Source organism: Hydra vulgaris, chromosome 11 (genome assembly GCF_038396675.1).
Source record: "Hydra vulgaris chromosome 11, alternate assembly HydraT2T_AEP".
NCBI classification, from domain to species: domain Eukaryota; kingdom Metazoa; phylum Cnidaria; class Hydrozoa; order Anthoathecata; family Hydridae; genus Hydra; species Hydra vulgaris.
In genome coordinates this window covers 55,016,569-55,036,111 of record NC_088930.1, presented here as the reverse complement: position 1 = coordinate 55,036,111, position 19,543 = coordinate 55,016,569, and the positions used below count along the sequence as shown (strand labels likewise).

Here is a 19,543-nt window from a genome sequence, read left to right as displayed (position 1 = left end):
TAACTTATGATTCCTTATCGCAGTTACACATTTTCTTAACGTTTTCACCTCAAATGAATTTACATTTTTAATCATGTTTCTTTTATTAAATATAATGACATTAAAAATTGTTTTAAGTACGATATAACTATATAGTTAAATGATAATAATATCTTTCTCTATACGAATCTGCAAATATTTTTGCAGTAAAGCCTATCACGAAATTACCTACTATCACGAAATTACTTACTATCACAAAATTAATATAATCTTACACTTAGAGTTCCTGAAAATCTTGCTGCTTATAGGGCATCGATGGCTAACAGTCATATGATCAGTGATTTTTATTCAAAACTTGATTCATTAATGATCCAATTAGGTATTAAAGATATGCCTGGCCGCCTTTGGAATTGTGATGAAACTGGACTATCTTATGTAGTAAAGCCTAATAAAGTAGTCACTGCTATTGGTAAACGTTATGTTTATAAAAGAACTTATGCTGATCGTGGAGAAACGCATACACTTTTAGGATGTGTATGTGCCAATGGATCATGGATTCCACCTTTAATTATATTCAAAGGCGTTAGATGGAACGATAATCTTAAAGCTGATTGTTTACCAAACTGTATGGTAAAATTATCTCCAAAAGGATGGATTAATAGTGACTTATTTTTGGAATGGTTTAAATTTTTTATTGATTCTATTCCAAGTGAACGACCTGTGATATTATTCATGGATTCACATGCATCACACATTAACATGGATGTTATATTACTTGCAAAAGAAAATGAAATATATTTATTTACATTTCCAGCTCATACTAGTCATTTATTACAACCACAAGATGTAGGAATATACAAGCCACTTAAGTCAAACTGGGCCACTAGCTTAAATGACTTTATGAGGGAAAATCCTGGAGAAAAACCAAATTGGACAACTTTTCATACAATATTGAATCCAGCATTTGTTAAAAGTTTTTCTAAAAAAAAATATAGAAAATGCATTTAAAAAAAGGGGCATTTGCCCTTTAAATAAAAATGCCATTCCTCCAGAAGCAATAGCTCCATCTCAATTGACAAACAGAGAGATTCAAAGTACAGAAATTCAACCACACAGTAATACTGCTATACAAACATTGTTAACTATTCCATCTGTAGAGCCAACCACACCTAACCCTAATAGGCCAAAAAGGGATTCAAGTGCAAAGTGTCTGACTCCTCCTGATCAACCTATTCCATTAACTTCAAAGGATTCTATTCCTGTATGTTCTAAAAAAAGTAAAAAAAATAAAAATGCTTCAAAAGATGATGATTGGGAGTGCGGTGTTTGTAAAAAAAGTTACAACAGTGATGTAAAAAAAAAAATGGAAAAAAATGGGTGCAGTGTTCCTATTGTTTAGTACCTTATCATGAGAGTTGTCAAACATATGAGGACATTGGTGAAGTATTTATGTGTGATACATGTTGTCAACAAGAATGTGATTTAGAAAAATAAGTTAATCAGATATAAGTATGGTTAATATTATAGTTATTATATTAAGAGTTTTTTGTACGTCTGTTATTTTATTTTCTAAGCTACCTATGTTAAAAGTATATTTTTTTTATATATAAATATAAAGTAATGAAAGTATTATTATAATTTTGTTAACTTATAAGCCTGACTATATTTATATTTTATGAACTTAAAGTCTGATTGAATAGTTATGAATTCAAAACAAGTGTTGATATTTTTTGTTATATTATACCAGATGTTATACTTAATTAATAAAGAAAAATTTAAATATTATTGTGTATTCACGAAATTACCTAACCACTATCACGAAATTAAATATCATATCACAAAATTACCTAACTTTTCTCAATGACTTTTGAGCTTTTATAAAAACTTATCAAATGACTTAAAATCCCAAAACTGCATAGATTCTAGTAACTTTACTCTATGTACATCAAACAATTAAAGTAATTAAGTAAAATTACTGAAATTGACTTTGTAATTACACATCTAGTTAATTTATCACGAACATACCTTCCTTTACCCTATATATATATATATATATATATATATATATATATATATATATATATATATATATATATATATATATATATATATATATAAAGATATATATATATATATATATATATATATATATATATATATATATATATATATATATATAGAAAGAGAGAGACAGAGAGAGAAAGAGAGAGAGAGAGAGAGAGAGAGAGAGAGAGAGAGACAGAGATAGAGAGAGAGAGAGAGAGAGAGAGAGAGAGAGAGAGAGAGAGAGAGAGAGAGAGAGAGAGAGAGAGAAAGAGAGCAATTTTAATTATTAGCCAGGTTGAAGTCATTAATGACTACGATATTTCACAAATAATTATTTCCTAATTTATTACTTACAATAACTAACGTATTATGGGTAATTGAACACATATTATGCGTAATGAGCTTGAACCCATGAGGAGAATCCTGAAAAAAAGTGATCAATTAGGATAAGTAGTTAAACATAAAAACAAAAACAAAAATGTAAAAACCTACTTTTTCAATGATGTAGACGTTGGGTGCAATAGCCGCTTGATGCAAAAGTATCTTTACTTTTTCGTCACACACACGGCCTTCTATAATAACAGGCCTTGACATCGCGCAAAATGCCGTAAAAACTGAAGGCCGATTAAACTTTCACTTTTACTTATATTGATATATTTTTATATTAGGTAGGGTGTAATGGCAGTCTATGTTTTCTAATAATAATCTCTAGTAAAGACGGAAATATAAAAAGAAAACCAAAAAATTGTTAAAAGATAATCATATTTTTTGTATTTCAAATTTCATTAGGAATGTTTATGTAATATTAAATAGTATCAATAGCAAGCAGAACCATAACAAAGTATATATCTATATATTAAAAAGATAACTGTATTTTTAATTTTTTTTGCTAAAAATGATAACAATAAAAATCACCAACAATAAAAAGCACCAACAAAAATTGATTCAAGCAAAAAAAAAGTTTTATCAATATATCTCAACAGGATAAATATTTACAAATCCAAACATATTGAGAGACATATAGGCTAATGAGAAAATAAAAAACGTAACAAGTAAATAGCATAATAAATTACAAAACTAATTTTCACATAAATTATGATAGCTTTAGTATTTTGGGAGTGGTAATTAGTGAGTAATTCTTTAGCAGAATATTAGAATGTACTCTGCATTATTTTTTTGTGATTTTAAATTTATATTTAGCAGCAATGAACCGAAACTGAGTAACACAAAATGTTCTGCATAAAGGGTCAGTAGCACCTTGAAAAAAAAAAAAGCAAAATATAGACCATTACAAAAGAGTATCAGAAGGAATTTCAAGTCCGCCTCTGTTTAGGCTATACAGATAACTTCCATATTTATATAGCCAGCTATGTAAACTATAGCCACTAATGTAGATTTCTAACTGAGCTTTCAAGATCATGTATATTATCCAGAAGTTCTTTTTCATCAGTAGAAATATCTCTAAAACATGTCACAAGTATGACCATCGATACCATCAACAGGAATGTCAAGTTGCAATATCAATTTAGTATGTTGAATATTAATTTTTTTAATTACAGATTTAGTGTTTATAAAGTATGTACCTCCAGATCCCTGTCGAAGCTTAGAAAAAGCTTTTTCAAGTGGATCTGTTGAAAACTGACCTAATAAGACATACTTTGCTCCATTACTCAACAAATTTTCTACGAGATCAATAAAGCCATAACATGAATGCGCTATTGCATTGCTAGTATCTAGCGTAAGCTGTTTTACACGCTTACCTGTAGGTTTCATAAAATTTGACAGTTCAGCAATCTTATAGCAGTTGTAACTATTGATCACCAACTGAGTGGATTTTTCTGCATAATTCATTTCTAAACCGAATACCGGCACCAGGTGCTTTGACATTAACAACATTCGAAAAAAATTATTTTTTCAATAAATACAGCAGTACCTTCAAATGCTTTATTTTCAATCTCTGGATGCGTTCTTAATGCAGCTACTGTTTCTTCGCAAAAAACAGACAAACAAAACTTTACAGATTGTCTCTCTATTGGTTTTGGATAAACTGATTTAGCTGTAAGTTTAGAGAGTTTAAAAAGACTATTGCACTCAGTTTTATATAAAGTTTCTAAATCACTCCACTTATCCAAAGCCAGTTCTTTATTGTTCAATTGAAGTTCGCCAGTCTTTTTTGTCAACCAATTGTTTCGTATAGATTTTAAGAGATGCACATAATCATACAATAAATATATACCTAATACTGTTAACCATGGTTTACTATCAACTGTTTTAAACATTCCAAAAAATCTTTGATTTACACGGTTACCATCAGTAATTATTACCAGTGTTTTACTATTTTCAATATTATTTATCGTATCAACAATTTGTTGACATTAAGCAAACTGAAATTCAGAGGAAAGATTTGCAACAGGTTGAGCTCTACATATAAATTCTGGACCTCCAAAAAGACATTTAATCATAAATGATAAAATTGTTTTAGCTAACTTTTCAGGGTAGTTTACTGCTTGACCAAACAAAGCACCTCTTTGGTAAAGTAATGAAGCTTTGACATAGACTTCATCAATTAGTAGTATGGAAGTTCTTTTCAATGGATTTAAATTCATTAAAATACTATTTATGAAACTTAGGTCCTCCATTGAGCTTATTTTTGAAGTCAATCATGTCCTTATACTTGGCAACTTGTAGTCAATACACAAACAGTCATATAAACCTCGTCACATAGCAAAATACTCATATGCTCTACATATAATATCTGAAGTATATAAAACTTCACCAACATTAACTTTTCTCATAGCATTAAGATGTTCGAATAGAATATTTAACTGAAGCGAACTTTCTTTATTTTTTTAAAATCTAACTGCTTCAAATAAAGCTGATTTTGTTTTTATTAACTTTAATTTGTTTACAGCTAAAGATGAAATATTACAAGTTGTGCCATTATGGTTAGCTAAAAGTGAATAATCATTGAAAATTACTAAAACAAATAATGGAACACCAAGTTTGTACACTTTTGATTGAATGTGTAAACTTTTTTTATTAAGCTGGAAAACAATAACATCATTATTATCACTTAACAAAGATTGAATATCGTCAAATATAAGTTCATCCTCTTTTAGAAAATCATTTAACTCATCTGGTAAAATGCTTCGAAAACCGCTTGAAGTTACAGTTTTTCTAACTTTACTTGCTGGTGTGGCTAAACAACTAGGCGGAATATTTTGCAAAACAAATGGTGGGTTTAAAGGTCGTTGCTTCTAATTTATAAACCAATCAAATTTTGAAGATTTATTAAAAAAGCGCGAAGATAAACTTTCGTCTAATGTTAAAAGATGAAAATGTAAACACAGTATGAGGAATTGGCCCTCAGTTTAACAACTTTGTTGCGCGATGTCAAGGCCTGTTATTATAGGGGGGAGATAGGGAGGTTTCTGTAACTTTTTTTAGGCTATAAAACTTTTAACTTTATATATAATAAGGTTCATAAAACTTAAAGGACTTACGAAGTACAATGAGGAACAAACAGAGGATATTTACAGAAACTTTTCAATTTTTAATCTGGAGTAGCACAATGTAATTAGGAATAAAGTCTCTGGGTTCAGTATTCAAAGTAATATGATCTAAAGTAATATATAAATTAAATAAAATGCTTTAAAATGCATGCAGTTATACATATAACTTCTGATAGTTAACTATATGTATAACTAGTTATACATAAAATTTATTATATAAACTTATTTTTTAAGGTTATGCTTGAACAAATTAGTACCAATTAATTCAAATTCAAGATTTAGTTCAAGTTCAAGTTCTTATTTGTTCATTATTTTTTTAACTATTTTATATTTATTTGTTCAAATTTGTTAAGCAGTACTAATTCTTACTACAGTAAGAATGTTTATCATTGTTGAACGTGATTTTATTAGTAACTTAATTTTACTTTCAACATATCTTGACAACACCCTATACATTTTAACTGATGAGAGCTTTACTTTTCTATTGATGTTAAATTTATTACGTTTCAATAACTCAGATTGAATTTTAACTGAATTATTGTAAGCTTTGTAAGGGCTTGTTGTATATCAAAAAGTGTTGTAAATAAAGTAAAAATAACGAGTTATTGATATATATATATATATATATATATATATATATATATATATATTATATATATATATATATATATATATATATATATATATATATATATTATTTTTACTTTATTTACAACACCATTTGATATACAACAAACCCCTACAAAGCTTACAATAATTCAATTAAGATTTAATCTGAGTTATTGAAACGTAATAAATTTAACATCAATAGAAAAGTAACGCTGCCATCATTTAAAATATAAAAGGTGTTGTCAAAATATATTGAAAATAAAATTAAGTTACCAATAAAATCACGTTCAACAATGATAAACATTCTTACTGTAGTAAGAATTAGTACTGCTTAACAAATTTGAACAAATAAATATAAAATAGTGAAAAAACAATGAACAAATAAAAACTTGAACTTGAACTAAATCTTGAATTTGAATTAATTTGTACTAATTTGTTCAAGTATAACCTTAAAAAATAAGTTTTTATAACAAATTATATGTATAACTAGTTATACATATAGTTAACTATCAGGAGTTATATGTATAACTATATGCATTTTAAAGCATTTTATTTAATTTATATATTACATGCATTTTAAAGTATACTATTTTATTTAAACATTACTTTAGATCATATTACTTTGAAAACTGGACCCAGAGGCTTTATTCTCAATAACATTATGGTACTCCAGATTAAAAATTGAAAAATTTCTGTAAATATCCTGTTTTTGTTCCTCAATGTAGTTCGTAAGTCCCTTAAGTCTTAAGTACCTTATATATATCTAAAGTTAAAAGTTTTGGAGCATAAAAAAAGTTACAGAAACCCATCTCCATCCTATTTTTTTCTTTTTTAATAAAGAAAATTGGAAATTCTTTGACTTTCAAACCTGCATTTCTTTGTGGGATACTGCAATGTCCCATGCATGCAAGATTGGTTTTTGACAACATTTCAACTTGCATCAGTTAATTGTTTGCAAATAATTTACTCAAGATCTATATTCAAATAACTATTATATCATCCTAATAATACGTCTATTTGCACAAATCTTAATCTTATTTCTATAAAGAAAGATAAACATTATTCGTGGTACTTACATACTTGCTTACCATTTTCTATATTAATATAAAGTATTTTCACACAATATAAACGTAACGCAACGCAATGTCAATTTAAAAAATTTTTTTTAGTTTTTTTTTAAGTTTTTTTTTAGTTTCCAGCTTTCAAATTAATTCCCATGCAAATCCCACAGGAAACCCACGTGGGATTTCCCATGTGTGTAAATACCATATGGTTCCCACATGTTTAAGGTGACAAATTTCCCACAGGTTCAAGGTGACAAATTTCCATACGGATACCACATGAGAAAAATCCGTTCCACGTAAATCCCATCAATCCCACACGGAACCCACGCGGAACCCATGTGGGACGCGGTTTTATTTTTCACTGGGAAAGTACGTACGCTCATAGGGGGGAGGGGGGGTCTTCAAAAAGTGTACAAAAGCGTACGAAAGCGTATGGGGGGGGGGGAGGGGTTGAATATAAAAGTACGTACTCACTAATTAAAAAAAGTAATTTTTCTTAGTAAATGCTTGTATTTCTAACTTATCACCACTCACAAATACTTATCTATAGCTAGATGTTTTTTAATAAATAACTAGATATTTTTGAATATAATAATAAATAAATAATTTTTTAAAATAATAAAACCATGACCGTCACTATGAAATGACAGTTGAGGAGGAAGGGAAGTATACTTGCCCTTAAATAAGATCTAATTACAATTTATTTTTGGAAACTTTAAAGTTCTTTTTACCAAAGGAACTTAAAAATTAGTAAAATTTGTTTAAATTTAACAATAAAAACGTAATAAGTTTTAATGGGCTTGGTAAAAATGTTGTGGGTTTTTAGTTTCAAATAAACAGGCAGGAACGTTTATATGGCACCTCATAGTTACGTTTGAAGCGTTTTATAAATGTAACATCTCACATACTTAGTTACGTTTATTAGTTATTTAGGAATAGGGAAAGTTTTAATGATAATGCACAATTATTGTATTTTCTTGCAATATTCAAAAAGATTTGCTTGCGATGGTCAAAACAATTGTTTTGACTATATCCAGCCTGGATAGTTTTTTCACATTTTTTTGCATACCCTCCACCTATGTTGTTGTATCGCAATTAAAGTAGGAGATTAATTACTGCGAGGAAAACAAATTTGTGCTCAATCTTATATAAATACGAAAAATTTATGTGTTTGAGAACATAGTTATTATTTCTTAAATATAAAAAATGTCACGTTACAAAATTGCATCATCTTATCTAGGGTAATTTTTTTGATAAATATAATAAACAAAGAAGCTTGAGAAAACTGGAGATTATAAATTTTTTGAAAAGTATTTCAGCTAAAAAAATGCAAGCAAACAATTTAGTGCTTGAAAATTTGAACATCAAGGTGACAGTGAAGTGTATTACTTTGCAATCATTTAAAAGACCGTTTACACAAAATAAAATAAAAAAGACTTGTTGAAAAATTAGTGCAGTTGATCTTTAAGCGCTTTTGCTGGCAAACAGGAAACTTTTAAATCAACAAACTGGCAAGAGTGTTTGTTTGGTACCTTTAAAGTATAGGTTGTGGTTAAGGCCAGGGTGATAAAAATTTTTTAAGTAATCACAAACTAAAAAAAAAAACTGTTATCTTTATAGGTTTCAAAACATCGTTTTAATATTGTATAAACAAAATTAATAATATAGTCTTCATTAATCAATTAATTTAAATTGTTGGTGATCTAAATCAAAGGGCAATTTCACCCAATCAAATATGTTTTTGATGACATGAATTTGATCAGAGTTGCTTTCATTTACTGTTAAATGAGTATCATTGTTTTCATCGTAATTTTTATTAGTAGTATTGATTATGTTTCTAAACACGCATTTGTGACGCTTAACACTTGCTTTAGAAGCGTGATAAATTTTGCAGGTTTTGCAAGTTCTTTGATCAATTTTTTGTTGTAAAATTGATGGGCAGTACAAATCAAAGGAAGCTTCCATCGAAAGTTTTGAACCTATAAATCCCAAGCGCTGAGATAGAGAAGAAAAGTAAGGTTTAGGAATACTTCGTGCTACCTTTGGGTCAGGAATAAAAATTCCTTCAGCAGCATGAGGCATTACAACAGGATCTGGTAAAAAACGTTGAGAAAAATATTTTTTTTAGGAACTTCGTCAAGATTTACAGCCACTCGGAACATCACACTTAACGATCATTAAAAAATACTGACTTTGTCTTACGTGATTATCAATCCGTTTTGAATCTTGCTCTGGTACTGGTGACAGTTGGGAAGGTTCAACATATTCAGCACAAACAGAATAGTTTTCAATTACTATATCAGACCATACCTCAATTAGAGTTTCTGCAGCTTTTGCAAAAAAAATTTTTCTAAATTGTTTGTCAGTTGTTTTTCCAGATGCATTTAGATGTGTCCCAAAATGATCATATGGCAAAACCAATCCTGCTAACTCTCGACTCAGCGGAGCCATACGCCGTTCAACCCTTTTATATGCTAAATAATGAGATGCATGAGTTCCTGTTAGATAGACATCCAAATCCCATTTTATAAATCTTGCAATTGCAACTTGCAATGGTTTGGAAAACCTTGGATTTTCATCAGGACCTTCATCACATGCAACAACAAATATAGGTTTTACCTGACCTTCTGGAGTACAAATGTGAAGCTTAAAATTTTCAATTGAAACAAGACGCTCCAAATCACGGCCATGAGTAAAATCAGTGCTGCTATCATGCTTCATAGATCTAATAGCAACATACGTTGGTCCAGAATATGACACTGCGTCAGCAAATTTGTTTCAATCAATAATACAAGCTGCATAAACAGACGGTATAAGTTTATGTCTGGAAGCCACTAAAAAATCATGATCTGGAAAACGTACTTGATAATCAAGATGCATCAAAATTGGTGGTTGTTTTGTTGCAGCTGCTAATCCTAATGGTACTTTGGCTTTGTCGTCTAGACTTAAATAAAAGCATAAATCTGGACCAAACATTGAACAAATTTCATCCATGTATTGCATGCACGCAAATGTAAATCTAGCATCGATATGCCTATCACGAGCTGTATTAGCAGTCCTGATCAATTTCACAGGAACTATCTTAATGTGACGTATTCTCTAAAGTGTGTTTGATCGCTTAGGCATCAGTCTTGAATAAGTTGCAGATCGCGATAAACAATAACCCAGTTTTAGTAGGTTTTTATTTAAGTCATCAAGTGTCTTACATGAACGTAACTCCTGCTATCTTCGTCGATCGCTAGCAGCGGCTCCTATTGATGCAATGTTAACGATGGCATTAAGAAGATCTGGCTAATCTTAAATTATAGCTGGTCTACCATTTTTTTCTCTATTGAATTTAGAAAGTTTTGGTTTTAAGTAGGGCGTGTCATCAACAATATCATTAAGTGTTCGTTTCAAACTTGCTCTCCGTTGTCTTTGACGGATTGCCTCGCGTTTCATTTTTTTAAGACGGGTTTGTTTTATTTTTATTTGCTTTTCAACAAAAATTGATTTTATTTTAAGTTCTTTACTTATCAATCCTGCACGGTGCACATTTTCTAATGTTAACAGCTGCTCTTTTAACTGCGAAATTTCAGTTTGAATTTTCTCTTGTTAGGGAGTATGAGGTTTTTGCGGCTGATCAATTGGTACTTTTGTTGTGGTTTTTCATTTTTTTGAATATCAAATTTAGAAGAAGCAGCTAGTGTTTCATCGATTACAAAATCTATTTTGTCTGCTTCATCGGATGTTAACAGAGCTTCTGGTCCCTCATCTGATATTTCGTTTATGAGAGGAAGCTTCACTGCAGTAGATTAATTCTTTGATGCTTTAACATTAGACCAAAAAGACATTAACTGACTTTTGCTTTCCATTGTTTTTCGTGTGAGTTCTTTTAAAACTGATTCATACGTCAATTCTTTATGCTTAACTTTATACCACAATCTATTAGCTTCTTTCTTTTGCTCCTGTTTACTTTTTTTGTGGCATAGCTTTTGCTACTTGTTGGTAAATAATTTTGTACTTTTCATTATCATTCATTTTAATAATTCCGCCTTTAAACTAATTTTTAACTAACTATTTAAAGCACAACTTAAATTTACAAGGTACAATAAATACAAACGTTTACAAATGTTTGTTTAGTTTTGAAATAATTTATAGTATCTTATTTTCATTATAAAATATTTTTTACAAAATAAAGTTTATATAATTGTAAAAAATACTTTTAACATAAAAATTTCAAAAATTAATATTTAAAGTTTAACAATACTTTAAAACTTTAGCTTTCAAAGTTGTTACCCTTAACAACACTGTTATCGCGCTAACTAAATAAAAATTAAAATATGAAGAAATTCCAAAATTCTTCTTATACTTCACATCGTTTTTGAAAAGTATTGCGCAATTATTTTAATCAAATGGAACGTTTTGAAGTAGAAAGAATATCACCACTTTTTGATGACTTAATGTTTTTACTAATTCCCGGCCTACTTTATGGACGATTCCTAATATTTAAATTTCTAAAATAATGTTGTTTTTTTTCTATAAATTTTAACTTTTTAACTCATAAAGAGAAAAGAGAAGTAGGGGAGTGTACTTCAAAAGCGTACGTACTTTTCAAAGGGGGGAGGGGGCTATAAAGTACGAATGGCAATAGGGGGAGGGGGGTCAATTTTTTGAAATTTTTGGCGTGCGTACTTTATGGACGACCCCTAAGACGGAATTCGCATTCATTGATGTTCAATGGCTTGTAAAAGAAATTGACGTTGCACTTCGTTTCGTGCACACTCAAGGAAATTGCCAACAAACTTAATTCCACTTTTGGCGATATCATTTGTAACTTCTTGTTGTTTAACAAAATTTTCTGCGTTCAGTAATCTTGGAAGAACGGCCCGTCTTGTTGATTTATCGGAAGTCATTCTTGATCATTTATTAGCCCTAATACAGTGGTGGCACAAAGTCATGACCACACGCTTATTTTGATCTCTCTAATAGTGTACTTTGGCAATAATAACTAATTTTTGTAGCAATTTTTATTCGGAAACTTTACTAAATATTTAGTTACCGATGTGGCACGTTATTAGCAACTAAATATCATTATTTTTTTTATTATAATTACTGTAATTTTTGTTAATTACTGTTCTGTGTTGATTTGATCAGAAATTGTTGATATCAGTTTGGTAAGTTTAAGATTTTTCTAGCATTGTTTTAGTAGATATTTACTTGAAATTAAAGTATTATCACTCGACTACATATCGTACCGAAACGTGAAGCTAATATTGAGATTAAATTAATTAGATTTAATTATAATTATAATTAGCAGTGCTAATTAGGATTAATTAATCTTAATTAGCTATAATTAACAACTTTTTGGAACTTTTTAAGTTTTATTGTGTTTCTAAACATTTGTTGTTGTTAAATAATGATTGAAATCATGTTTTCTTTCATTAAACAAACATTTTATTATTTTTGTGTTATAATTTTGCAGAACATTGTGTATGCCATGTATCAGAAGCTATCAACTGAGCAACGACTGAAGATCATTGTTATGATTAAACAAGGCATTTCTTACATTATTACGATATTGCTGAGCAAATGAAAATTGGACTGTCAACTGTTACAAGAACAGCCAGAAAAGATAAAGACACCGGTACAGTGGCAGACTTAGAGTGTGTTGGATGACCTCGTAAAACTACCGCAAAGCAGGATCGGCTTTTGGTTCGGGCGAGTTTGTCCAATCATTTTGCCACGGCTTCAGATCTTGCAAGCAACATGGGGAAAAACCATAAAGTTTATCTAGCAGCAAAGACAGTTAGAAAATGTCTGCAGCAAGCTGTTTTGAATGGGAGAATTGCTGCAAAGAAGCCTTTATTGCGACCTGATAACATCGCGAAAAGAAGAGCATTCGCAAAGGCGCACAAAACCAGGACTGTTGCACAATGGAATAAAGTATTATGGAGTGATGAAAGTACCTTTACTGTTTTCTGTGAAGCTAAAAGAGCTTATGTGAGGAGAAGAGTTGGTGAACGATTTAGTCCTCTGTGTGTATCTCCCACAGTAAAGCATGATGAAGGCTCTCTTATGGTATGGGGTTGCATGTCAGGATCAGGTGTAGGTCATTTATGACGTTGTACGGGCACGGTAAGCCAGGATATATATTTGGAAATATTAAAAACACAAATGAAACCATCAGCAAACAAACTATTTGGTAAAAACAAACCATTTTTCTTTCAACAGGACAATGCTCCTTGCCACAAAGCTAAGAAAGTAATGTAATATCTCAAACATGCTCGTACCAATGCTATTGAATGGCCTCCACAAAGTCCTGACCTGAACCTCATTGAAAAGTTGTGGAGGAGCTCTTCAGAAAGGTACAGAAAACTAAACCCAGCAATCTGGATGATTTGTGGTAAACATTTGCATGCTGCATGGCTAGCAATCCCTGTTGACACCATCCAAAAGCTGGTACAGTCTATGCCAAGACGTGTACAGGCCGTGCTCAATGCGCATGGAGGGCATACAAAATATTTGTCTTTTAGTCAGAATTTCTTATGTTTTATTAGTGCCGCTTATTACTAACAATACAGGGTCATTTTTATTTCATTGTGGTGCTGTTTTATTTTATATTGTGCCAAAAATAAATAAAATTCTCTTGTTTTTCAACTGTGGTCATGACTTTGTGCCACCACTGTAAATCAAAATGAAACCATGAACGTGGCCAAATTAAAAAATAAAAAATTATGTCAAAAATTTTATTTTTCCAATTAAATATACTTTTGGTTTTGGGGTAGAATCCTCTTCCTAATACCAGTACATTCCAACAAAAAATTAAAATTCATCAACTGGAGCGAATATGGAAATACTCGAGCGGAGAGACTGCATCAAATAAATTTAGCCATGCGGTGCACCATAATTCGCACATCAATGGACATAACAAGTTTATCAGATATAAGTTCTATTTTTAAACTATATATAGAATGTACCGTAAATCTCGCATGGTGAATTGCACCTGATTTGTGAACCTTGAATATTCTTTCCAATGAAAGGTTTCCCCCTAGGTAGTTATAAGTTAGTTCGGAATTTTTCAGGATCTTAAATTAATTGAATTAACTTATACCTATATTGTACCGAATTTAGTTTTGAGATTCGCATTGGTAAGCCCATTTCAGAACTGCTTAATTAAATATCTATAATTTGATGTCAGTGAGGCCATTTAAAAAGCTGGAGTAGTAAATATCAATTCTTGGAAATTCGTCCTGAAAAAGTTCGATAACTGCATCATTGATGCAGTTATCGAACTTTTTAGCAAAACAAAAAACCGGTAAAGCTCATTTTGGCTGATTCTGATTCGTTAAACACAATTAAAAATTTTCTTTAAAAATAACTAGATAATACTATAGTTTTCTCAAAATTTATTTTTTGTAAAACTTACTCTTTTAAAGATTTAAAAAAAATAATTGAATTATTAAAGATAATAAGGGCTTTTGAATTAAATTTGGCTAAAAATTCAAAAAAACAACCCTAAAAATGTTTATTCATTATTAAATAGTAAAACAGTTATAAAAGGTTCAATTAAAACAGTTGATGGTTCAATTATAACAAATGAGGTAGATATTTCAAATTGTTTAAATAAGTATTTCGTTTCAGTATTTTTAAAAGATGAGATATCAGACCCTGTAACTTATCATTTAAAATGTGAAACTTTTTGTAGCGATCCAAAGTTTTAATGACATTGATGCTGAACAACATTTAGTAAACCTTAATGTAAATAAAGCAATCGGTATATACAAAATTCATTCTTGTGTTCTCTTAAAGAATGTTCAAAATCTCACTCGTTATCATTGATCTACAAAATCTCATATTATAGTAGCGTTAGGCCAAATAAATAATTAATTGCAAACATAACTCCACTGTTTAAAAAAGAAAATAAGTTAGACCCTTCAAACTATCGACCAATATCATTAACATCAATAGTTTGGAAATATATGAAGAAAATTATTCGCAATGTTTTGATGAACCATTTGACTTTTAATAAATTAATAGCAAGTAAACAGCATGAATTTGTTAATAGTAAAACTGGTTGGTCAAATTTGTTAGAGACTTTTGATTTTGTTACAAGAGAAACTGAAATTATTGTAGTATATACTAGTAATAGTATCGATACAATATTTTTTGACTTTGCAAAAGCTTTTCATGTGGTTTCTTTAGCTAAATTATGTTGCAAGTTTTATGGTTATGGTTTTCACTTTTATATTCTATAATGATGTAAAACATTCATTAGTAATAGTAAGGAAGGAAGTCGGGAGGAAGTTACAAGTGAAAAACCTCAGGGTCTTGACCTATTACTATTTGTAATTTATATAAATGGCTTAAACAATAATACCCTAAAATAATTTAGAATTATTTGCAGATGGTACTTAATATCCTAAATAAAATAGAATTATTAGCAGGTAAAGACTTAAATAAATTGTTAGACTGGTTAAATAAGTTGTTAAACTCGTTAAATAAGTTGTTAGACTGGTCAAATAAGTTGTTAAACTGGTCAAATAAGTTGTTAGACTAGTTAAATAAGTGGTCGATTAAGTTCAATAGAGATTAGTGAAAGCATTTTGTAAATTAAATACTCAATTTAAACACAATTTAGAAAAATTAACGAAAGACAAAATTGAAAGAGATTTAGGTTTTATAACATAAATGACCTCAAATGGGAAAACCATATTGTAAGTATTGAACAAAAGCTAATTGAATACTATGTTTTATAAAACATAAATTTAAATATTTTGGTGTTATACAAGTCAACTATTAGGCCACAGCTTTAATATGCAGCATTAGTATGGAGCCCATATTGTATTAAATATATTACTAGGCTTGAGTATGTACAAGATATACTGACTTTTATTGAAACAATCAAAGGTATCTGTTATAAAGAAAGGGGAATATTACATATAAAGGGTCTTTGAGATTTCACAGTCACATATCCGCGAATCTTCACAATAAAAGACTTCATCGATAGTTTACTAAAAAATATGCAGGTTTTACTGTTTAATAAATAGAGTCGTAGATGATTAGAATTCTTTATCACAAGATGCAATTGCTTCTGCAAACAAAAACACATTTAAAATAGAATAGACAAATATCTGAACTTTTAATACCGAACTATATTTAGAAACCATTTTTATTAACAAATCTTACTTTTAAAGCGTGTTATAATTAACTAAGAAGTTTTGAGTCACCAAACCTAAATAGTTTGATTAAAAAATGAGTGGATCAAGTATGGATTCTTGTAGAACTTAACATGGTATATTCATAAATAGATACTGAGATATAAAATCTTTATTGTAAACAAACTGTTTATGGTTAATAAGATAAATTTTGAACTATAATAGAGTTTTATTCTAAATACCATATTTTATTAGTTTTTTAAATAACAAGATATAATATATACATGTATATATATATATATATATATATATATATATATATATATATATATATATATATATATATATATATATATATATATATATATATATTTGTTATTCACCTCCTCAAGGCCGAGAAGGCCACTACAGATGAGGAGGCTACTTAATAGTGGTTATAACCCTCTCTCAACTCTATAACTCCGAAACACGAACCTTGAGAAACAAGGCCGCTGCGCGGAGAAACAAGCTGAGCGCGGTACTACCAGGGACGTGGTGGGGATCGATATATATATATATATATATATATATATATATATATATATATATATATATATATATATATATATATATATATATATATATATATATATATATATATATATATATATATATATATAGTATAATATAATATAACCGTAAAAAGTTGTATTATAGAGCAAAAAGAATTATACCATGTAATTTACTTCTATGCAAACACAGAGCTTTAAATGTGTACAAAATACGCATCTGATCATTAAGTGCCAGAAAGTAACAACCAATACGCTTAGATTTAAATCCTATCTCTTAACGATAAAACTGAATAAGTTGTATATTGTTTGCATGACTTCGAAGTTGGTTATGGCTTATGGAATACATTCAGCAGCATCATTACTGTTTACTTTTAAGTTTGAGAACTTTAATTTACCTTCAGAAATTTTTTGATTAATCAAAATAATAATTATTTTTATCTTTCAAAAATTTTAAAAGAAAGTCAATACAAAGTTATTTATTTCTGATCGAGAAGTAAATTTTGTTGTAATAAATTAAATGTCAATTTTTGTACTTGGAGAAAATAAATGGTGAAATAAAACTTTCACTAGTTCTCGGTTCTAAATCTAAGAATTTATAAGAATATTTATAAGAACAATGTATATTTATAAGCTACAGTTGTATTTTTGCGGTGAGTATTTACTTTATGAATGTCATCATCACTTTTCTAGTTTTCTTTCTACTTTTCGAAATTGTATCTGTATCTGTTTCTAATTTATAAAGCTTTTTTGATACCCAATTGATAAAGGGTTTGTATCTTATCTTTCATTGTCGATGCTTTTTTTTTTTTACTTCTCTTTTTTGTGCTTCAAATTTATGCATTAAGAAACTCCTTGTGCCGAAACTTAAAAATATCAATTCGATAAACTTCTGAAAATCTTCTAGGATAAATTTTAATTTGCATCAATCCACTAGATCTAAAACAGTATTAAAAACTTGGGTATAAAGGAAAAGTAACAAATTAAAAAACTAAAGCATTTCAAAAAAATTGAAAATAAACTAATTAAAAATTGCCAATTAAATTGATAGACTTTTGTCAATAAAGTTATTTAAAATTTTAGATGTTTGTGAAGTATGCTAAGAAATACATAAACTAAATTAAAAAAGTAAAACCTAATATTTATTTAATTCATTTTAAATTCCTTCATTTATAATGTCGTTTTTAGATTTAAGTTTAAAACTGCTTTCGAGAGTTACCCTAGCATAAACAAAGATTAACCAATAAAAAGATTTATGTTCGTGGTGTATGGCATACTTTTTTTGAGTAACTTGACGCTACATTGCATTTATTAAACCGATACATTTAATTAATAATTGATTGTACTAAAAAATTTCAATGTTTTGTATCCTACTACATAAACGACATACAATAAAAACCTTTGGTAAAATTTAAATTTGGGCCCCTAAACCTTTGTGAGCATCTCCTTCTCATTAGAACCTGTCATTCTTCCATTCTTCAGCTTGCAAGGAGTATATCGGATGCTCTTAAATATTCTCAACCCATACAGGGAGTTTTTATTAATTTTCAAAAATTTTTTAATACAATTAGGTAGAACTGGTAAAACTGGTTTAAAGCGAAGTTTAATTAATCCTTAATAACTTGTTTACGCCGACAAAACATTTTTATACAATTTGTTAGATATTACATGTGGAGTTCTTCAAGGATCCATACTAGGACCTCTTCTTTTCTTTATTTATATTAATAATTTTAGAGTTAGGGCTAAGCTTTAAATTTTATAACTATGATTTTTGCTGACGATGATAATTTATTAATGTTGCACAAAAGTATTTTAAATTGTGTGAACATCAAACTAATCAAAATATCTGACTGTTTTAAGACAAACTAATGTTTACTTAATGTTGATAACGGGAAGCTGAATAAGTGGGAATTTCATAAATGCGAGCTGGTATAAGTGCAAAGCAGCTGCAAACACTGGGATAAGAGCGAACTGCCAGTGGTTTCAAATTCTTATAACATCTTTGCACTTATATAAGTTCTAACTTGTGCCGATTTGCACTTAAGCTAATGTTTGCAAACACTTTAAGTTCCAGTTTGCACCTAAAGTGTTTACAAAGATAATAATAATGCTCGCAAACACTTTAAGTGCAATAAACATACTTTGGTTTAATTATATTTTTGTATCCATATTCGGGGTGCAACTTATTAAAGTAAAACTTTAATTTCAACATAAACATGTCTTATATATTTTAAAGACCGTTTATAGTCATGCCAAACCTTTATTGATTGAATAAATGAAAAATGAACGTTTTCGCTCAGTGGACACTGGACGTAAAAAAGACATTTTTTAAACGTCTTATGAATGTTTGAAGATCTTTTAAACGTTTTGGACGTATCTTGAACGTTCAAAGACGTTTTAGGTCCTGTGCCCACTGGATATGAGCTCATTATTTTTAATACTAATTGCTTTGTATTAAATATAGCATCAATTTGTCCCGGCCTGTAAAAGATTTTGAAAATAAGTTTGATACAATTTTCTTTCAGTCACATTGTTTGTATTTATAAAAGTGACTTTTTTTACTATGACAACATATGTAAACTTATAGGATTTCTCACGCCACTCTGATATTGCTTCCAGGAAATGTGAAAGTTTGAGTTATGATGGGC

The 19,543-nt window shown here is 29.2% G+C and overlaps 1 protein-coding gene across 1 annotated transcript; it reads left to right on the top strand.

Annotated features, from left to right (window-relative positions):
* Positions 1 to 294: 294 nt before the first annotated feature.
* On the top strand, positions 295 to 1,378 carry LOC136087144 (uncharacterized). Its single transcript, XM_065809650.1, has 2 exons — positions 295 to 952; positions 1,032 to 1,378. Exons 1-2 carry the CDS (start codon positions 295 to 297, stop codon positions 1,376 to 1,378), a joined length of 1,005 nt encoding a protein of 334 aa, XP_065665722.1.
* The last annotated feature ends 18,165 nt before the right edge of the window (positions 1,379 to 19,543 follow it).

Bases quoted from the DNA above. Each gene is read 5' to 3' on its own strand.
- LOC136087144 (XM_065809650.1), top strand. From the start codon at position 295: ATGGCTAACAGTCATATGATCAGTGATTTTTATTCAAAACTTGATTCA. The intron at 953-1,031 runs GTTTTTCTAAAA...CCATTCCTCCAG, and splicing joins GAATCCAGCATTTGTTAAAA to AAGCAATAGCTCCATCTCAA.